The sequence below is a fragment of the Bactrocera tryoni genome, chromosome 3 (assembly GCF_016617805.1).
Source record: "Bactrocera tryoni isolate S06 chromosome 3, CSIRO_BtryS06_freeze2, whole genome shotgun sequence".
NCBI lineage: Eukaryota > Metazoa > Arthropoda > Insecta > Diptera > Tephritidae > Bactrocera > Bactrocera tryoni.
Genome location: NC_052501.1, coordinates 20138350 through 20161551, shown reverse-complemented (window position 1 = coordinate 20161551; position 23202 = coordinate 20138350). Strand labels below are relative to the sequence as shown.

The window sequence follows — 23202 nt, the reverse complement described above, 5'->3', positions numbered from 1 at the left end:
TTTATCCGGATACATCGAATGCATACTGGAAATTGAAAGAATTTCAAATTGTGTTTTAAAAGACTATCCATCTCAAGGTTCCCTAGTTTTTTAAAGAAAACTTCATATTTAACGGGATACTTATTACGATTCTCATGTTCTTTTGGCATTTATTTTTTGCAGATTAGCTCTTTCAAATTTTGCCGCGGCTATGTCTCAGATGATCCATTTGTTGTGTCCAATTCTCGATAACTTGTTCGAGCATTTCGACTGACATGCACGTCTTGTTGCCATCTTGTTGAAACAAAATTTCGCTCAGATCACGAACTTCAATTTCAGACATCAAACAGTCGGTTATCATGGTGCAATAACGGTCGTCATTGACGATTACGTTCTCATCGGCATTATTTTTGAAGAAATATGAACTGATAATACCGGCCCACACCAAACCGTTGTTTTTATGGATGAAATGGCAGCTCTTGAATATATTGCTCTTCGTCCCAAATGTGGAAATTTTGCTTATTTCCAAACCCATTAGCCAGAAATGGGCCACATCGCTGAACGAAGTTCGGCTAGAAAACGTTGAATATTCTTAGAATTTTTAAAGAAACCTAAGAGCGAAGCGTTGCCGCTTGGAAAGATCGGTCGGCTTCACTTCTTGTACAAACTGCATTTTGTACTCATTAAATTTAAGATCTCGACGTAAAATGCTCAAGTCGTTTCATAGTTGCTGCGAACGGCGCCCAATCAACTCTCCATGGTCTTCGTGTACACTCTCAGCTATCTCCGCTATATTTTCTTTACTGTCGAATATTATAGTATGTTCAGTAGGCCGATTACGTTGACCATAAATTGACTGAAGCACACTAAACACAGAACGTGAATTTTCACAAAAAATTTAACGTTTGATAAACAATGTTCAGGCGTAAGTCTTTCCACGAGGAAATGCCAAACAATACTGAACAAAACTAACATGACAGCTTGAAACGACTCACACGTGATCTGTCAAAAAGAGGCTATTGAAAAAGAACTTCTTCTTGGATCATCCGTTACATTAAACCTAATGCCACTTTCAAATCGCAGGTGACCTTTGCTACTGCAATTCATGCTTAGTTATAGCATTTTGTTTTCGACTAATGGGGTTATGTGGGCGCGGCAGTGATCCGCTTACGCCCATCTACGAACTCGTCCCCACTTTTTTGCCAAGGAACACGTGGACACATGGTTCATTGCCATATCTCAATTTTTACTCAAATTAAAGCTTGCAGAGACAAAAAGATGGAAAAACAGACTCTCACCTGGACTTCAACTCGTCTCGTTATCCTGATCATTTTATGTACATGTACATACGATTATTTTTAGTGTTACCAACAACTGTTAAGTGAACGTAGCTAGTATAATCTATAGCAAAATGTTGCAAGAGTATAAAATTAGATAATATTGGGACAAGGCCATCTGCAAAGATAACTCTCATCTCCACTCCGGCAAAATTTATATCCAGGAATCGTAAGCAATCCAAGCGGACTTTTAATTTTTTCAACAACTGGTTTATTTTTCAAAACACCAATCAATATACTGTCAGTGAGCAACAGTTTGAAAATCACTCGACTTTTCGATCATACAAGTGTCCAATCTAGTGTCTCTCCAGTCTAGGACAAACAGCCGCTCTATCTTCATAGATAACTAATATTGCTCAATAAATGACAAACGAAAGTTGTTTTTGTATTAAATTAGGAAATAGTTGTGTACTTCCTTCACTTCGGTAAACAATGTTTCGCGAACTTATCGCGAAGATTCCACAAAATTCAATATTTGCGATTTGTGACGAGAAAAAAATTATAAAAATACAAGAAAAATTTAAGACAACTAGTTACGCTTCATATATGTACATATGTATATACAAACAAATAAGCAAATATGCTAATTTTATATATGGATGTATGTGTGTATATAAATGAGTGTGAGAGTATAATCGGTGGCAATTTATAAAGTGTCGCGCGTTCGAGAAAGCAATAACAAACACATCATAAATAAACATAATTAGCACAGATTTATTAATGACAAATTGAAGGCACGCATATAGATATATGTATGTGCATACATGCATACAAATGCAAATGCATAATTATGCATGAATAAGACATTGTTTGCAAAAACAGCACAGAAATAACTCGAATTTAAAAATATGTGTAGATATGTATGTATGTTATACATTCATATGTACATAAATATTTACATACATACATACATACATCTATACATACATATATGTATGTATGTCTGTAAGTATCTTGCGAATAGACGAAGGTGTCTGGTCTGCCTGCCTGGCTGCTTTGTTCGAAGTTGGGTCTAGGCGAACCACAAGCCAAGCGATGACGTGAGGCTGCGAAGGCGTCAACAAATAGCAAAGAGGGCCAAACTTTTGTGCATGAATACATTTTCTCCACATTTACATATGTTTGTATATATGTATGTACATATGTCAGGTTATTTGCGTATATTAAGAGCCCAGTTTTGCAAATATGCTGGCGGTAGAGCGAAAAAAAAACAAATTAATTTCAAACAATCAACCCACAAAGCATCAGGCCAAAGCAACAACATAATAGCGCAGCAACAACATAATGGCGGGCCAACAACAAAACAATCGAAAAACGGTGTCAATTTATAGCTAACGCTTATCTGTAAGCCGCACGTAAACAAAACACATACACGCATTTACTAACGCATGTAAATATGTATGTTTGTGGCTTTCTGGCAACAGCCACGACTCCAATGGATGCTCCGCTTGTGCGTGACATTAGCAGCGATTCAGCGCGTCGATGGCGATACAAAAGCCATCATAAATTGCCATTTAACATCGCCAACAAACAATTAACTTGATCGATGCCACTCTGCACACACATACACGCACACGCACGCGCTCAATGAAATCAGGCTAATTTTGTAATGGCGCGCAGCATGCAAATTTCGGCATTCACTTTTTATCTGTTTTGATAAAAACCATAGCTTTTTACACAAATTAATGTATATGTATGTGTGTGTTTGATATTTAATTCGAAAATGCCCATAATTTGTTTAATTCGCAGAAAATTGTAGAAAAATACCTGAAATGCATGACAGCGGGTGATCGGGTCAATGACCGATATTTCATAAAGTTGAAAGCGAAATTGCTAGAGGCAGCCTGTATGCGCTTATAGCTTGTGGCTGGTGATTTATTGAAGCTTCTAATTGAGAAAATTGATAATTAAGAAATTAGTTTTGTATATTAACTTTCTAAATTCTGCAAACAACATCCGAAATAGACCCAAATTATAAATAGTAATTTTGAGGTTAAGTTCTTCTTCTTCGTTATTAGCGTAGACAACGCTTACGCGGTTACAGCCGAGTTTACAACAGCGCGCCAGTCGCTCTTCCTTTTCGCTGTTTGCCTCCAATTGGAGATTCCAAGTGTAGGCAGGTTCTTTTCCACCTGGTCCAAATGAGAGTAAATCTTCCTCTTCTTTCATTATGGTACTGCGTCGAATTCGCTATCGTCGTATATCTGGTACAGCTCATTTTTCCATCGACTGCGTTATTCGTCATTGGCAAGGCGCAAAGGACCATAAATTTTCCCCAGAACCTTTTTCTCGAAAACTCGTAGCGCCGACTCATCAGATGTTGTATCGTCTATGTCTCTGCACCATTTAGCAGGACGGACAATTTGGTCTTTGTTCGTCGAGAGAGGACTTTACTTTTCAATTGACTACTCAGTCCGAAGTAGCACCTGAATTTCGAGGTTGATGTTGTTGTTGGTGTTCCCAATCCTGATAGAGCTTTTGGTCTTGCTCAACGTCAAATAACACAACCGTATTAGTTTTGCGGGGCTACCAATTTCAGACATCGCGGCATAAAGGCAGCTCCTTTTCGTGCTGTCAAAAGCAGACAAAGAGGTGGTATATGTCGATCCTCTTTTCACGAGTCTTTTCTAAGATTTTGCGCATAGTGAATATCAGGACATCTGTTTATTTTCTAGGCCTAAAGCCACACTGATAAGGTCCAATCAGTTTGTTGACGGGCTTTAATCTTTCACACAATACGCTCGATAGAATATGCAATGTTGAGGATGCTTCTTACAAGGTGGTTGACGCTGTTTGTAAGTCTTCCTTTTTGTGGATTGTGCAGAACACACTTAAATTCCAATTGTTGGGCATGCTTTCGTCCGGCCATATTTTTCAAAGAAGCTGATGCATGCTCCTTATCAGTTCTTCGCCGCCGTAGCTAAATAGCTCGGTCGGCAATCCATTGGCTGGTTTGTTGTATGAATAATGAATGAAAACAATTTATAGTTAAACTTTTGTTATCGCCTCCAAAACCAATAAAAAACTATTAGCCAAATTATCCATACACTTGTTACAAGCCTTGGCTGTGGTGGCCTTCAGTGCCTTCAAAGAATATTGGTTTATGATGTTTCGGCTCATTTTTTGGACAGTCTCTACGTCATATTCATAATCCCACCACTCGTCATCATGAATGATGTCTTTAATTAATGTAGGGTCCTCAGCTATGTTGGCAAGCATGTCTTTTGCGACCTCTACTCTATGTCGTTTTTCCAAAACAAAAAAAAATCAGGTGTTTTGGTTTGCGTCAAGCAATGACACGCATCTTACTCTATGATTTAATTTAATTTATTGAGTCCACCAATAAAAGATTTTTAATCCACATATCAAGTATTGTTTCTTTAACTTTTTCGATGTTATCATCCATACAGCTCTGAATAGACTCCGATGAGGAAAATTTTCGTTGAACCTTTACTGAATACTTTCTGCCACTAAAATACTTGTGTTCGTGATGAAGTGGACTACCCAAAACCCTTTTGCAACATTTTCAATGATTCAATTGCTTTCAGTGGTGAAAGTGGCTCGACAAACTTTCCAAGTCTTAAACAAACAGCGACCAAATACACACTAATTGACATATGGGGAATACCAAATGGTCAAAAAAAAAATTATATCGATTCGATTCATGCATGCTGTTTAAATGACCAGTACTAGCCAAATTCGTTTGGATGGTATCTTTCTATAGCACTTCTTAAAAATTTATGTCAATACTGCAGAGTGTATTTTTCACTATTTGTGCTTCGACTCAACTTCAATTCTGTTTGACTTTTCTAACCGCCCGTGTACGAGTATAACACAACAAATCGATTCTCCATAAAAATTGTCACTTTTGTTGCGCTGAGAAAAACCACCGATTGAAGCCTTCGGCGATGTCATTCCACCCACCCACAGGTTGTTGAAAGTTTAAAGACCTCTGGCACAAATATTCTATTGTTTACTTAATAGTGCAATAAGTTTGCTATAAATAAATACGCATACATATGCATAATGCAATTAGAGTGCAATGGCTTTAACCCGCATTTGCACAGACTCAGCAACATACACACATATATGTACATGCGTACATTTGTATAAAAGTTGTTTGTTTTCAAATTGAACGCATTTGCATTTTACTTAGGAAATTCGTACTCACACATACACATTTACCTAAGCTCTAGAGTACCTGAGTAATGTCCATTTGTGGTGCACAAAGATACGTTTGTATGTACATATGTATGGGTAAGAGTGCACTGGGCATAGAGCCAGATCGGTGCACTCACTACGCGGTAATTATCGAGAATGCTGATAAACCAAGAGTTTGTATGTATTTACTCCTCGCCCAAAGGCAATGTCTACAAGAGCTTAAAGCAACAACAAAAATGGCAAAAATGTTGCGGTTGTCAACAACAATGCGAAGCGAAGAAATTACCAGAAAAAGGTCATGCTTCACACCCAATGAATAAGTTGACTCGTTCATATAGGTAAATATCGGTATATGTATATAAGTACGCACGTATTGTTTTGTGAACTTCTTGCTTTTTTCCACGAATTTTTTCACTTGAAGACACTTGTCTATTTACACACCATTTGCATATTCACCTGAAGAAAAGTAGTATTTGAAGTCTGAAAGATGGTTTTGCCGACCATCGATTCAATAAATGCCTATGTACGAATACATACAAACAAAAACAATTATACATACATATCTACAAATAATTTTTGAATGAAAGCATCTCGAGCCTTGGTCGCTACTAATAACCACGTCAACACCACAGACGTCATCAGCGTCGCTCATTAATAGTCACATCATCTGATAAATATTGCAATTTTCGCATACAAATAAAATATATTGCCTCAGTAACAACATAGTACAAAAATTTTTTTATGCAGACTAAAGATTATTTTGCATAAAAGCGTGCAATAGTTAAGAGAAACCAAATTATACCAACACCAAAAATAGCGACACAGTGAAGCTTGGTTTAATGTATACGACGGTGGCTGACAATACCGTTATGGATATACATAACAGGCCAATTTATAAGTCCCTGACCTACCAAAATAAAACGAAGTATTTTAACAAAATTTGTTTTTTTCTATTCCACATATGTAGTTCTCTTCGAGGGTGACACACTGATTACGGCGTCCCTCCAACTTTTTGATAAAATTTTTGTAGTACGATTTATACTTTGCTTCAAAATAGGCCTTAGTTTCGGCGATAACCTGTTGATTCGACGAAAAGTTCTTCCCAATAAACGCCCTTTTGAGATCTGAGAACAGAAAATAGTCACTGAGTGCCAGCGGTGGACGTGGAAGCAGCCCAATTCATGGATTTTTGCCATCGTTTTCACTGACTTGTGAAACGGTGCAGTTGGCTTGGTGAAACAGCACATACTTTTTCTCCAAATTCAGCCGTTTTTCAGAGACTTCGAGCTTCAAACTATCCAATAACGCTATGAAATAGTCGCTGTTGATGATCCTTGCTTTTTCCAGGTAGTCACCAAAAATTATTTCATACACATCCCATAATACAGACGCCATAATATTCGCAGCCGGCTATTCCGTTTTTCCACGCTAAAGCGGGTTCATCCTTTGCACTTCTCTCGGATGACTGTTGATTGGATTTCGGAGTGAAATGATGGCGCCATGTTTCATCTATTTTCGTACATCGTCGTAAAAACTCGGGCTTATGTCGCTTGAACATCTGCAAACCTTGTTCCGAATCATTACGAGTAACTCATCGTTATTTTTGCTAAAAATTGAGCTCGCGCGGAGCCCGCTTTGCACAGAGTTTTCTCATACGTAAATATTCGTGAATGATGTGATGTACACAATCAATTGATATTTTTAGAACGCCTGCTATCTCGAGCAACATCACTTTACGACCATCCCAAGTTATTTTTTGAACATTTTGTATGCTTTCGTCCGAAACAACATCTTTTGGGCGCTCTGTGCACTCATTGTCTTCGGTGCTCATTTCACCACATCTAAACTTAACATACCAATTCTTAATGGTTAATTTTCCTGGGGCAGTATCTCGAAACTCGTCATCAAGCCAAGTTTTTGCTTCAACTGTATTGTTCCTTTCTAAAAGCAATATTTTATCAACACCAGAAATTACGCTTGCAGAAGTCCAGACGTTGAACCCAATTTTTGACAGTTTTCAAGCATAAATCGGCTGATAATGCTGCAATTTCACTTTCGATATTCGTACGAAGTTCATCAGTCGTCGCTTTCTTATTAGCATAGATATAGATAAATAGATATAGCCCCACAGGAAATAGTCTAACGGCGTCAAATCGCACGACCGGATCGGGCTATTTCACCAAGCTTGGTTTTCAATAAATCGATTGTGACATTCGCTGGGTGGCTTGTGACGTCGTCCTTTTTTCAGGATGCAATGGTAACTCATGGGTTACGTGTGGATTGATGCCTGAGCAATATCGCATATTTTGCTTATTGACGAAGCCATTTTAATTAAAATCCGGATCATTTTCAAGTTGCTCAGCCGAATTCACAAACATACGACGATTCTGGTGGTCAAGCGGTTTCAGTTCTTGCGTCAATTTGATCTTGTAAGAATGTAGGTTAAGATCTTTTCGCAAAATTCGCCACAACGACGTCACAGAGATGTCCAACGCTCGAGAATGACGTGTGAAAATCAGTCAGGATTTTCTTCAATTGGTGCGCTGCGGCAGCAATATTCTCAACACCACATCTTTGCTTCTCTGGCACGGGAACAGTTTGTACTGTGCCTGGGGATTCAAATTTTTCCACTAGACGCACCATTGTTGATCTGACAGGACGATTATAACGACCTAAATTGGACGCAGCGCTCTTAAAGTTGTGGTCACTGACTCCGCAATAGTCAATTTTGATAATGTCGACTCCTTTTTGGACCGTATATCTTTCCATGATGAAATGACAAACTTTACTGAGGAGAAATGCCAAAAGAACGGGAAAAAATATGGCGTTGTTTGCTTCCCTATCGGTCTACTTTTCTAGCGTTCCTATTGAAAAAACCGTTAGATCATTTTATATGACAGCTATATCTTATAGTGGTCGTTATTGTTGTTGTAACGATTATCTAGACCCCTTTTGGGGCGAAGTTATAAGTTAGTTGAGGTAACTTAACAGTAGGCCCAGGAAACTAACAATTTCGCACAGTTCGACCCAAAGGCAGAAATGGGTAAAGTGAGTTGGGTTTAAAGGGCATGCAAAGATGTGATTAGTATCGTTCAGGGACTCGTTTCATGCAAGTCCTATCAATTCCCACGGCCCCTTTACCGGGGTTAATCTGGATTTTATCCGGCCAGGAGCTGCCATTTCGACGATCTTACCTCGCTCGGATCGGTAAGTAACATATCCCGTAGTGGTCCGATATCGGTGGTTCCGGCAACTGAGCAACGTCTTAAGATGAAAAGGGTGTTTTCAAAATCACGGTTCGATATCTCAAAAACTAAAAGACTAGCTAAATCAGCATAACGGTTCACGCTGATGATTTATACAGTAAAACCCGTAAGTAACCAATAAGTACTGCCGCTTGAGTACTGAACCCACTTGCATAACCAATAATTTTTTGCTTAGTACTCACATAGAAGGACTTAAGCAGTTTTTTAGTACCTCCAAAAGCTAAGATTTTCCGCAAGACATTTAAGCGGGGCTTACTCTATATGTATGTTATATGTAATGTTATATCTGGATGTTAGAAACGTCGTAGCAAATTTAATATGCTCTGTTCAGGGTATAAAAAAGTTAAGCACTCCTTAGAGTTACGTCTTCCATTTATACAAATAACATTCTCTCTGGTAACGTTAACCTATTCCTTCACCAAACGGAGTGGAGATTGAACTAGCCACGGATAATTTAATTTCTTGAAGCTGAGTTATCGGGCTCTCTAGCGATCACTGGAACATCCTGGAATCATTAAAATGTAATCTAGATGTATCGCACTAGCTCTCTAGCCATAGCTATTAACTATTACCACAGAAATGAGAGGAAACACAAAACACCATAGATACTACATTGCAGGACATACATAGTTATTTACCTGCAAACAGATCACACCAATGAATACCGAGTAAAATGCAAGCCAAAGGGTCATTGACCGCTTGTTGAACCAACGTCGATCGCACTCTCCTTTCCTTTGTTGCGGTTTCGAAGAGTGCAAATAAATTAAAAATGATATTATATATATGTATGTATACGTATGTATGTATGTAATAAACCAATAATGTGTGTAATAAAAAATGAAAAATGGCAATTATGCGCATGAGCAACGCTTTTTGCATGTCAACAATGAGCCACAGCAACAAAGCAAATTTGACACGTTCACTGCACATTATTCAAGTTGCATCAACGACCGCCACTATTTTTTTATGCGGAAAAATAAATAAAATAAAAGGAAATATACAAAAGCAACTGTACGCGACGCAGAGGAAAATTTTGCCAACGAAAAGTTAGTGATGATGATGGAAAAACCGAATACTCCTCTAACAAACAAGGTTTTTTGCGGCACAATTTCGTTTGAAAATTTTAAAGACAATAACAATACTCCAACCTTTACTAGTGGAATGGTTTATAGAAAGAATTTCGAAAGCGGAAGATGATGATTTTTTGGGGATAAATACATAGGTTGCCTTCTATGTTTCGGGAGAACACAAACAAATTTCAATCATCGAAAATCGTTATATTATTTTTCAAATATTCTCCATTGAGATCTGCCTCTTTAGGTGTCGAAAAACGTTTACCTCTTTGTTTATTTTTTCCGAATGGGAAATTATTCGTGCCAATTCAAGACTATAGGGAAGATCACTCATCAAATCGAAGCACTCAAAATCTCAAAAATGCAATTGCTTCATTCGATATGTGAGGGCTAGCATTGTTGTTTTGAAGAGTGATCCATCTTCGGCGAATGGTTTTATTGATTTCTTGAGGGACAACTGGCAAACAAATCGTTGTATATCACTCAGAGCGTACTATTCGCAACACCATCACCTATCTTGAGACCCAGAATTCATTATAAGATGGTATTCGACCGAATAGACCACGTCTAGAACGCACTGAAGAAAATAGAGCAGTCGTAGCTGAGAGTGTACACAAAGACCGTGGAGAGTCGATTCAGCACCGTTCGCAGCATCTCGAACTGATGTATGGAACGACTCGGCAGAATTCTGCCGCTACAACTCTGTTATCGCGCCATAATAAACGACTATTTAATGCCGGAAAGAAACTTGTGATCTCCGCGACATCAATCAATGGATTTATTGAGAGAACACTTCGGTGAGCAGATAATTCCACGTTTTCGGGTCGGTTGATTGGCCACCAAGATCGTGTGATATCACACCATTAGACTTCTTACTGTGGAGATATGTAAAGCCTAAAGTCTATACGGACAATCCCGCATTGATTGAGGCCGCTTAGAAAAACATCACGCGTGGCATTCGCCAGTTACCAGTCGAAATGCTCGAACGAGTCATGGAAAATTGTACTCAACGAATGAACCATCTGAGACGTACCCGAGGCTAACATTTGAAAGAGATAATTTTCAAATAATAAATGCAAAATAATGTCCTTTCGAATGATAATAAACATTCCCCATTAAATTTGAAATTTGTGTGTTTTTTCTTGAAAAAAGTAGCGAACATCGAAATGGATCACACTTTATTACTGAATAATGTCACAGGTTTATGCAATATGCCCTGAACATTTTCGGCCCCACAATATGTATATCCGAAAAATTATTTTCGACTTTCCAGCTATCTTTACACCATTTAGTTTGGCGAACAGTAGCTGGGTTGCATTTTTAGTTATTTTCCCTATCTTATCAATCAACACTCGTTTTAGTAAAGGCAAAATATGATATGAGCAATACGAACAACACTATCTGGCAATTTTACTATAAGTTTTTCATGTTATCTTTATGTATAACAAACATGTAAGGTGAAGCAGTTGAATTGCAAGACCACTGTAGCTACTGATAACCAGGTAACATTTGTTGGAACATTTGGTAAAATTGTTTACAATTTGTATCAATTAAATAAAATACAGTATAAATGAGTCATTAGTATTTGTTATCTGATAGAACCGCGAAAAAAGAAACCGCGTCGCGAGCCCAAATCGCTTTGCTAAGAATGACTTTAACAACTTGTGGTATTTACTCACCTGTTCACCCGCGTGCGAAGGATATAATTGAAGCTTTTCACCACAGTGACGTGTTAGTGAAACTGACTGTGCTTTAAAAGCTTCCCAAGGCCCTTTTTGTCAATGGTTTGGGCTTAGGGTTGTAAAAACAATAACCTTTGTTGGTTGGTGGAATGAATTTTGTAATTCGTATTAAATACTAAGTATTTATATATATTTGTGAGAAAAATGAACTTTTCAAAAGCTCTCCACTTAATTTAGTGTACTTGATAACAAGGAAGCCTCAGCCTCTTCTTAAGCTTTTAATACACTTGCAACATTTTACTCAGGGTATAATAATTTTATTCATCTAAAGGTTGATGGTGAAAGCTTAAAATAATCGAGATGGATGTGAAGTGATGTATATGTGACCTGGTTTACGAAAAGGGAGCTAACTTGCGAAAACTAGTTTTCTGGGGAAAGCTGTTAAAAATAATCGTCAGTTTCTCGTTATCTCATTAATTGTTCTCCTTTTTTTTGACACCTAAGCCCCCTTTCCGTAGACCAGGTCACATATATTATTATATTATACTCAAGTGTACAGATTTTAGACGAAACAACTGATACGGAACCTATACTAAGGTCCCTTAAATGCCTTCTTTCCGTAGTAAGAAAAAAAATACCTAATGCTAAGGTGAATGATTAGAAATGGTTGGTTTGTTTCTACCATAATCGGGTCTACGCAGCCGGAACGGAATCGGATTTTTTCCGACCTAGGTCACGAATTAAGGACTGTCGATTCGACAGAACTCTTCAAAATTATTTCAGAAAGGGTTTCTGCCGCTCCAATAAAAACAATAACAACCCATTATTCCAAGCATTAGTCTTTCGATGAATATTCTGCACTTTGTACCAATTAAGAGCCTCTTTTGACCTTGATACAAATCACGATTTTCGATAAAAAAAAATCTTCGAGTGCCTCACCGATGGCACCAATAGTTGCAGTGGTCTCTTAAGAAAGTTCTTATCCGTTAGGGTGATAGTGTTCAGATAAGTTGTTATCGAGGTCATCCAACAGTAGGCCTAAAAAACGTGATTTTTGGACGAGGTCGGACCATAGGGAAAAGATTTTCAGATGTATAGGGTTAGCTGGGCATGCAAAAAGGTAGTTAGAGTCATGCGGGGACTCGTTGCATGCTGGACATAAGTATAAGACTCTTAAGAAAGCCCAGCAAAATGACATTCCCTGTAATAATATATTAAGTATAACCAAAATATAAAATATATAACATCGGTGCAGCCGAATTTAACATTTTTTCTTTTTGTTTTCCTTAAATTTCCTCGCGCCAATAAAACCAACAATTTCATTTGTATATAGCATCTGTTTTATTACCATTTAATTTATTATTATTTTAAATTTAATTGCTATTTATATGTATGTATACATATGTGTGTTTGTATTACATTTTAGTTTCAGATCAGTTGTTCTTTACAGTAAATTGCCTTATGTCCGTCTTAACAAATAGCATACAACACAAAATACAATATTTTTAAATTTTAGTTTCCTTTTTTATTTGTTTTTTTTTTTTTTGTTTTGGTTACATGTGGACACAAACAAATAATGCGAGCGCATACTCACTAGCACTGCTAGCAAGGTTTAGAAAAAAATATTATAAATTTAGTTTTCAAACATTTTACGGGTTTAAATATGTATTTGTAATATATGGGTGTGTGTATATATATAATCTATCATCTTTAACATACATAGACTGTAAATATCAAGTTTCAATGTATACATATGCCATCTGCATTTGCTAGAATTAATTAGATTTTACATTTTTATTTGTTTGCACCCAGTTGCAAAAATTTTAAAATATAAATGTCTTTAAGAAGTTTTTATATTATTTTAATTTTTTTAAATATTTTTTTTATTTTTGTTTTGAATTATATCATTTATTCATTCTTTAAGTGGTCTTTTTATTTTTCATATATTTTTTTTTAATATTTGCTTTATTAATATAAGCAACTTTAAAATAATTTTTATTATTATAATTGCTTTAACATTAGTTTTTTAATATAACTATGAAAAATTCAATTAATTTTATTTTAAATATTTTTATTATAACTTTTTTCATTTTATATTTTTATAGGCTAATTTTTAGTAATAATTTAATAAATTTTTATTTTAGATTTTATTATATTTAGATTATACATTTTATTATTATTTTTATAACTAATATTATTTTTATTATTAATTTAAATACAAATTTTTTTTTTATATATTTTTTTTATATAATTGTTTTATGTTATATTTTTGAAAATTTTGATTTTAGCTTTTATTATGTTTAGACTATACATTTTATTATTGTTTTTATTAATATTATTATTTATTTTTAATACCATTTTATTTTAAATATTTTTTATATAATTGTTTTATGTTATATTTTTATTACATAATTTTAGTAGATTTTTATTTTAGATTTTTTACGTTTAAATTTGACATTTTAATTTAAAGCCAGTTGCAAAAATCGTAAAATACATGACTTAAGCATTTTTTCCATTTATATATATTTTTAGATATTTATGTTATATTATTTAATTTTTTAATGTTATTTTTTAATATTATTTTTTTTCTATTTTTTTATTTTTTTTTTTAATATTATTATTATTAGTTTTTTTAAATTAATGTTATACTTGTTTACTATTTTTTTATTTTTTTTAATTTTTTTATTATTTTTTAAATTATATTTTTCATAATTTTTTAAATAAATATTTATTTAATATCGTTTTTTTATTAATTTTTATTATTTTTTTATATGACATTTTTTTTTTAATATTTTTTAATATTTTATATTGCATTTTTAGTTGACATTTTCGACCGCTGATTCGTAGCTTACGCAGCAACTCTGAGGGCGCAGTTCAATTTTTCACCTTCAATTGTATTGCTCATTGTCGCACTTGCATTTTTTCTTTCAAAACTTCCACTTGGTTCGAAACATTTTTTGATTTAGTACACTTTGCTGCTTACTTTTGCTTCAATTTAGTCCTAAGAATTTGCAAACGAATTCAGCCAAGCACGTGTAACGCGCTAAGAATGTCACACGCAACAATAAATAGTAATTTTCGTACAAATACAAAAGCAATTGCAGTTTGTTGGCTAAAAAGCAGAATTGTAAATTTTCACATTTTCATTTTGTGTAGGAATAAGCGGAGCAGAGTAGGATTGGTTAAAGCTTAAACACAATAAAATAAACAGCAACATTTACATATAAATATTTAATTACTTAAAAATAGTTACAATTCCCTTGCTACATAAACAGCATGTAATTTGCGCTTGCCGCACTTTTACCATTCCAAACTATGTGTGTGTGCATTTGTAGTGGCTGGGGGACTTAAAAAGCTAACAAGAAAGATAAACAAATATTTATGTAGTAGACTTATGCTAAATTATGCTACACAAAGCTGATAGAAACAGCTCTCAACGTCAAACTAGCAACAGCAAGAGCATTGCTAGCAATTGCATCTTAACACTGCAAGTACCCCGCCAACTGTCGGTGTGTTTTGGTATGTGTTGTAGCTGCTAAATATGCTTTGCGCCTATTGTCGTATCGTATTAGCATTGTATTTCTGTGGTCACACCTTTAATACTCTCTGAACTGAAGTGCACACAACCGTATTTGCACACCAAGGTCCAAACGTATGGAATGAAAAACTCTTCGGGCGCATCTTCTTCAACATATTTGAATTTCAGGTCCGGAAATTTCTGTAAAGCACATAAAACAATAATAAATATAAATATATTTAGCAAGTGAGGCATTTTACTTACACGCAAGCGATCGCTAGACCACTGGCTAGCGCCCTTCGATATAACCTCAAACACTTCATTGACACCCAATTCGCCACGCTGTTCCTGCACTCGCTGCAGACGTGAGGAAAAGAAGCCCACAACCTAAAATTTACAATTAATTAGGGTTATTTTTCCAACACGTGCGGCAAACACCAATTTTGCATGCATACCATATCGATGTTTTGTATTATGTCCTGAAACGCATGATGACTGCGAAAACTCTCGAACACGCTGCGCTTGTAAAGCAATGTGTACACTAGATTTGGACAATACACGAGCTGATTGGACAGACATGAGTTGAGTATCTCCAACACCATGCGTAACACCTCCTCCAGCACTGTGAGATCTTGCAGCATATCTTCGGGAGTTGTTGTAACATTAACGGACACCGCATTATTGACCGGCTCCTTTAGCTGTGCATCGAGGCGTGTATGCTTGCGCGCTAATGTCTCGAAGAGCGATATCAGTCGTTGTGCTACATATGGATGTAATGCACGAAATTGTCCCGACATATTCGCCAGTGCTGCCAAACAATTCGTATGCAAATACTTATCGCGCATCTTCAGCATATTGTACTGTATGGTGCGTATGACAACCAGGATGAGAAGGCCACCCAGTGATATTTCGGAAATGGTGCGCTCGGTGTACCAGTGTATATTTTTAAGCATCTAACGGTAAAAAAATTAAAATAAATTCAAATATATACATAAATATGTGTGGCGTATGCACTTACTATATTATGCACGTTCTTGTTGAAGCCGTCATCCTCGCTCAATATTAGTAAGACAATGAGCGACATGTAGATGTGATGAGAAGTGCTATCCGGCGCATGGTAGAGCGTTTGCAATATCGGTATAACCAAATTCTCAACATCATTTTGTGCCATTACAAAGCGATAGAAACGTTCGTTTCGATGTAGCAAGAGATAAAGTAACAATGTTGCCTGATCAATGGTCACGATGCGGCAAAGTGTTTCGTAAACCGAAGAGAAATCGATCTGAAAGGAAGCGCCATCTTTGGGTGAATCTTTCGAATCGGCACAGCCGAATAAGCTGACACGAAACGGATTATCCTTAGTGGTGCAGTGATTCGTCAAGATGAGTATGAGTAGAAGACTTTGATTGGCGAGTGGGTAATGATCACGGAATTGTTGTGAAAGTTCAGCACCTGAAGCGCTAGTGGCTTTCAGCACGTCCTGTTGTTTGCGAAATGTGAAAATGGAGAGTAAAGACTCGGCAATACCAAAGACAAATGAGCCGGACGTTGACGAACCGAACATTGTGTGTGGCACCTCCACCATGCGTGCCACGAAATGTAACAGCGCCGATACGAGCACATTGGCATGCTGACATTTGTATATAGTTCTGGAAAATTAAAATAAAAATATTATAATATATTCCATAAAAACTTGCATAGCGTATTTACCTAAAAATGATTGACTTCTCCGTGGGTTGCTCGGTGAATAGGTGTACGGAGAGCAGCGTGATGAATGTATTCACCGCCTCCAAATGCAAGTGATATGTGAAATCCCTGCAAAAATATTGAAAGAAATTTATAACAAATTTATAAAAGTCATTACACAGCATTCTCAACAATTACTTGACTGGAATCACCACAATCAAATTGACCAGCGCATCAATGAATGTTTCGAACTTTGCACCGTCAACGACAACCGCTGCCCTCAGCAGCAAGTTAGCAGTAGTTTCTTCTTCTCTTGCCTCAACCGCTATGGTGGTATTCTCGCCGTGCACACCTGTTGCTGCGGCATCTTCCTCCGCACGCAACAACTCTGCACTCGGTATAGCTTCAAAATGTTGCAATAACTGAAACTCCGATCCGGTCTCGATTATATACTTAACCAGCGAACGTATTATGAAGAGTGCATTAAATGTTTGCCATATGTGCAGATTACTTTCTTTGTCGGATAAAGCTAGTAATTCTGATGCTTTGTGCAGAAACACAGTTATCAGTGAACCCAAATTTCCCGTCTTCAAATTATTACTGATGAACGATTGGCAAAGTGTCTCCAAACGTGAATCCAAATTTAGCTGTTCTTGACTGTAAAATAAACACAATGCAGCTTTAGCACCTACAAGGGTGGGGTGCACACGTCAGCTTTTCGTTTAGCTCGCCCACTTACCTATCTTCCGGTATTGTTATATGATAGTTTAGTAGTGCATTCCAAAACTCCTCAGCGTCTGGTGGAATATGTGTACGTCCTACAAAACGTTGCAATAGCTCATTCTCGGAGAGATTAGCTTGTCTGCTGACGTTGATCCCCATGGTTTTGTTTGTTTTACGCACAACGCTGATGTGCTGTCAACGTCGCCGATATCGCTGTTGATCTGGTTTTGCAGTCGCTCACGCCACTGTCACAACGCTAACGTCAATGGCGTAAACGTCGTGAACAATATTTAGAGCTCTATGCAAATGAGACTTTTTACACTGCTCTCAAGAATTTCCACCTCCTTTCACCTTTACGCTTTTATTTCAACATTTGTGTTTTGGGTCAGTTTCAAGATTTTTGTTTAAATTTGTGCTGTACAAAGAAATTTAAGATTTTCTGCAATATTTTTGATATTTTTCTCCACTTGTCGGCGAATATCAGAAATACTATATAGAACAATAAATCAATGCTGCCACATAACGAATTTCGGTTGTAATTGTTTAGCGCTGCTGAAGATATATGCTGTGTAAGCAAATATTTAGATATAAATTTATGATCTATCTTTTGAGTTAATTTTGTATAGAAAATGTACTTGAAGAACTATTTCTTAATTGTATATTTGTGTTATATTAAGTAAAAACAAAACAAAGTTTTAAATATGGCACGCTTTAATGTGGAACTCAATTTATTGAACAAGACAAAGAAAAACAGAAACGTCATCGCCAGTAGATGAAAAGAAAGTAACGATAGGTTCGAGTACTAGCTAATGGAATTTGGATGTCAAAATAAAAAACAGCTGGATTATGCGATAGGAAACGGAAATTTTAAATGCAAAGACGAAATTTAATGACATTTAAATTCAAAAACAAAAAGTTTTTCCAATATTTTTAGCTATGAAAGTGGGGGAATCAGTGATTGCGGCAACTTCGGCAAATGTGCGTTGGTAATCCATAACTTTGTGGTTACTACCACACCTGGTAAATATAAAAGCTCTGGTAAATAATGTGGTTGGCAGTCAACCATTACTCAAAGCATTATACAAAATTCGGTTGAGATTATAGTTCTTGGTCATATGTACATATATGAGCAAAATTGGTATTTTCTATTTTCGTAGATGCGAAAGTTATTATTACCGATTGGAAGGTTAGTTACAGCCTTTGGAAGCGTAACATTTTTACCAACGTAAATCCCCTTTTTCAGAAATTATACTGAGTTGTAGTGCAAAATCCAAATTTCCTATCACACTAAGAAGTCGCTGGCTTCGAATAAAACAAGAATTTAAATTATATTTTTAGACAAAAATATGTACATATATTATGTATTTCGTTTAAGTATGATCATCAATTTCACTACAGTTTAATTGCAAGTGTTACTTATTGTACGCCCGCCCTACGTCGCGTACAATTACATAATTCTGTAAAATGGATGTCGCTTTTGCTATCTTTTTTTCTTCTTAAAAAACATTTATTATAGGAATTTATAATCATTACACATGCATGCACTTGTATAAGTGCAAAATAAAAGTAATAAAATAAAAACGCAAAAAATATATTTGAACTTGTGTATCTACGTTTGTACGGCGTATGTATTGATGTGCAACTCTAACGAAAAAGTATAAATAAATTTACAAAATATAGGTGTTACACAAACATATTAAATGTACATATATTAGATTTTTTATTATGTACAATAATTATTTTTGCTAAGCGTGACGCAAGACGATTGCATTAGTATCACATAATTTAAAAGTGCGTCCAATAGCATACATATTCGGAATCAAGTAAATTCAGTTTGTGATTTCAGACACAATTTAATTTTAACAAATATTTCCAAATATATATTAGTACTTGACACAAATAACTATTCAGTTAATTCTACTAATTTTTAAAAGATCGCTTGCAAGTTACTTCGTTTTCTTTTTTAAGCATATTTTGTGGTGTTAAATTATAGATTTTAGAATACAAGCAACAAGTTTTTGTTTCAATGCAATCGATGACATTAAAATCAAGCAAAGTTGTTGGCTTTTAATATAATCGTGGTTAGCAATAACTATTCATGGAGAGCGCCATATTCACATACATGTGCCATATAATGCATTTAAGTTATTTGTTGATAAGTTTAGATTGTGTTTGCCAATCAAGTCAAAGGTGTCACTTAGAGCTAAATATATAAAATTATAGGTATGAACAGTATGTTAACCAAAAATACTATTTCGAAATTATATACAACTATAAACTAAATGAATTAAAGACTTAGAGTAGGCGTTGTTTATATATGTAGATGATAACGATGAGTTCTAAACGACTATAATTCGAAAATCAATCATAGTTGTATAGTTGAAAGATGGAAATTAGTCTAACGTTGGCTTTATATAAACGTTATCTACGAGTTGTTAAACTGCGCTCCCATAAAATCTCACTGCCATGTCCACAAGTATTAAATTTCTTTAACCAACAATTTGCTTTTGAATTTATGCATTGTGTAGCAACACTTTTAACGCTTGCACGCCAAAATTTATAATTACAACACAACACAAATCGCTTCGATTTTTCTATTTTTTTTTGCTGGATTTTACATTTTTATTTTGTTTATTTATCGTTGCATTGCAGGCTGGCCTTGAGTTGATTTCCCTGGGTATTCCTTACTCCACATATTTTCTTTCAACAGTTTTGTGCTTTATACATTTCAATTTCTGTGCAATGGCTGAAAGTTGTCTATTTTCACGCACACATCTACATGTGGTTAGCATTGCTTATAACATTTTTCGATTTTCTAGTCAAGTTCATTTTGTTATGCTTTGTTATGGTTTACTTTCCTATTTCAGTCAATTGTGTACATAATTCCTTTCTCCTCTCTCGCGCCTGTTCTGCCCCTGCTTCTGCTTCAAACTGATAATGATTTTTAAACGATTTGCCATTTTATGCGTATTTTTATTTAAAGTTTGCGCAATGTTAGTGCTGCATCTGTAGATTTGTTTGCTCCGCTGCTGGCTAACATCTGTTTCAAGCTGAATGAGGAGATTGCAATTCCAAAGACGGCCATCATGGTAGCGGAACGTGGCACTACGCGGTCAGGAGAGGCTGTGGTGAAGACACTGCTTGACGACTGTGCTGAAGACTGCAAAGGGGATAAGAAGGTGCAAAGATTAATAAAAAAAACGCCAATTATTGATTGGTATAAATACAAAGTATAGCTATTATATAACAAACGCTATAAATACGTTAAACGCGATAAGATAACTGAAATGAGATAACACGTTAAATACCTGAAAGTGTGGCGGTAATTGTTAGTACAAGTGTTTGCTTGCAAATAGTAATTAGCGAAATATTTAGCTTGCGCACTTTGAACTTCCGAAATATTGGAAAGTAAAAACATATGAATACAAATATGCGCTTTTAATTTGATTTCCATATTTCTTTCATTTGTAAACAAATAGAGGAAAATGCGTGAAATATTCAGGCAGACAAGGTCGCTTGGATTGGCAACGGCCGGCACAAGTGTTTGTGTTAATTTTAGCAACACAATTTGCATTTAGCATAAAAATAAACGAAAGCACCGCAGAAATTGGCAATATGCCCACTAATGGTTAATTAAAAAATTATACCACAAAATATATGTATACACATAAATGCATACAAACAAGTTGGCGGACGGAAAAGAACATAAAAGAATTTACGCAGCATTAGAAATTTAATTTAACAAGTCAAGTTCAATTTATCAAAGAAATGTTTGCTAAACGCGACAATACATATATAATAATATATGTACATATGTTTGTATGCACGCCAGTTCAACAATTGCTAAGGAAGTCAAAGCAAAGCAAAACAAATTCGCCACCAAGCAAAAACCTTATCATAACACGCGAATTTGTTTAGCAAGCGCCGTTCAATGAACTGATATGTCTATACGCAGCGCTCCCAGCAACAACAACACAACGCATTTATTTGTAAACAAACAAATAATGAATTCCACTACCTCCGCTAAGAGGAATTCGTCACTGGTGGCCACAATGTTATTTAGTCACTGACGTCGTTGTTATCTGTTTTTTTTTTTGCATTTTATTTTCTTTTGTATTACCTGGCTGGTCGTTTCTAAGTGTGGACCAGTTATGTAAACAAATATGATACCGAGAGGTTTTTGTTTTGTTCTCGCTTATCTCCACAATACTACACACAGAATGCAAATAACTACTTGCTGTAATTTATTATTATGACTTGGTTGTAAATATTTTGCACTTTAATGAATGATATAATAACAATGTGTTGGAGAAAAAGTCACGCCAGTCACATGTTTTAATTACTAAGAGAATTTATATTTAAATCGCTTCTTATCTTCCATAATGCGTTCTATTTATAGCAAATCCAAATGCAAATACCATAACGAAAATGCGCATTTTCTAAACATTTGAGTAACGAACTAATGTCGGCATATGTCACCTTGACATGGAAAATGGTATTCATCTCTATGTAATTAATTATGCCACTATCAGTCAGGCTAAAGTGCAAATGCAAGACTAAAAATGCTGATTCATTTTCTTGAACCCAAAGTAAACTTTTTGTGTAATAAGGTTTTACTAATTTTTGGAACCTTGTAGTTTACGATAACCTATGAACTTCACTTGATATATTCATAAGCAATTCTAAAATAAACAATATCGGACGCTTCTAAAGAATATCCAGATTTTTAGATTGAATTATTAGGTTTATTACACATACCTACATACATACATAAATATCATTATGATGATACAAGCAATTGCTCATTATTTATAATGACCATAAATTAAATTTCCCACAATAAATCTATTTCTTTAAGGAGCTATAAACAAATTTTAACAATTCAGATTTTTTCTGTAAAATATGCCACTGTGACCCAAAATAAATCTTTATCATGCAAATAAGAAAAGTATGAAAGAGTAAAAAAAAAATAAAAGCAAAGTAACTTTTGGTTATACGTATAAATATGGGTGAATTAACGACGCGTCACAGCGCTAATAAGCACACTTAGGCTTGTGACGTACATAAGGTGCCGACTACGACTGGCATCAATCACATGAAATGATAACAGCGTAAATTCCAATATTTCGCAGTTTCTAACTACATAATCGTATTACAGAGTAATCTATTCCGTAAATAGAATATAATCGCACTATGTTAATTAGATTGTAGAATGTTCCAAATCTTTTTTTTTTTTAATTTCAATTAATAAAATTTAAAAGCAATTTTAAACATCAATTAAGAAAATAAAATTTAAGAGATTCAGACCGCTCAAGAATATTTAAAAAATAAAAAATTTACTTGCAGTACGAAGCAATTTTTCACTCCATGAGTTCAAGGACATGTTTTTGGAAAAAGACATTAATATGCTCTGTTTGAAAAATTTAAACACTTAAATAAATACAATAATTGTATTTGCTTGTCCGGCGTTTATTACATTGACACGTTGACATATTTTAAATGTAAAGTGCGTCAATGAGGATAAACACCCATATGTATGTATATATAGCATACACAAATGCAGATTTTGCGCACAGATCCAGCGCGATGGCGATGCTTTGTGATTAACCAAAACAAATAAAACGCTAAATTAATCGCTCTACGTCTGAACGAGTCTCTTTCATTTCATATTCTCCTTCTTCATTATCATTAATTATTAAAAAAAAAGAAACGCATGTCTTAAGAGATCATGCAACGGAAGCGTGCCGCCTGGCTTTGCAATGAAATGAAACTCCTATA

The 23202-nt window shown here is 35.3% G+C and overlaps 1 protein-coding gene across 1 annotated transcript; it reads right to left on the bottom strand.

Moving 5' to 3' along the window:
- Nucleotides 1-14301: 14301 nt before the first annotated feature.
- Nucleotides 14302-17917, bottom strand: LOC120772235 (dymeclin). Its single transcript, XM_040100727.1, has 7 exons — nt 17441-17917; nt 16900-17358; nt 16726-16830; nt 16034-16664; nt 15471-15968; nt 15280-15402; nt 14302-15216 (listed from the first exon to the last, which is right to left on the bottom strand). Exons 1-7 carry the CDS (start codon nt 17581-17583, stop codon nt 15067-15069), a joined length of 2109 nt encoding a protein of 702 aa, XP_039956661.1. The 5' UTR covers nt 17584-17917; the 3' UTR covers nt 14302-15066.
- Between the last annotated feature and the right edge of the window lie 5285 nt (nt 17918-23202).

Coding starts and splice junctions, on each gene's coding strand:
- LOC120772235 (XM_040100727.1), bottom strand. CDS start 17,583: ATGGGGATCAACGTCAGCAGACAAGCTAATCTCTCCGAGAATGAGCTA. Junction 17,359..17,440: donor ATAACAATACCGGAAGATAG/GTAAGTGGGCGA, acceptor TTTATTTTACAG/TCAAGAACAGCTAAATTTGG. Junction 15,969..16,033: donor ACAAGAACGTGCATAATATA/GTAAGTGCATAC, acceptor TTTTACCGTTAG/ATGCTTAAAAATATACACTG.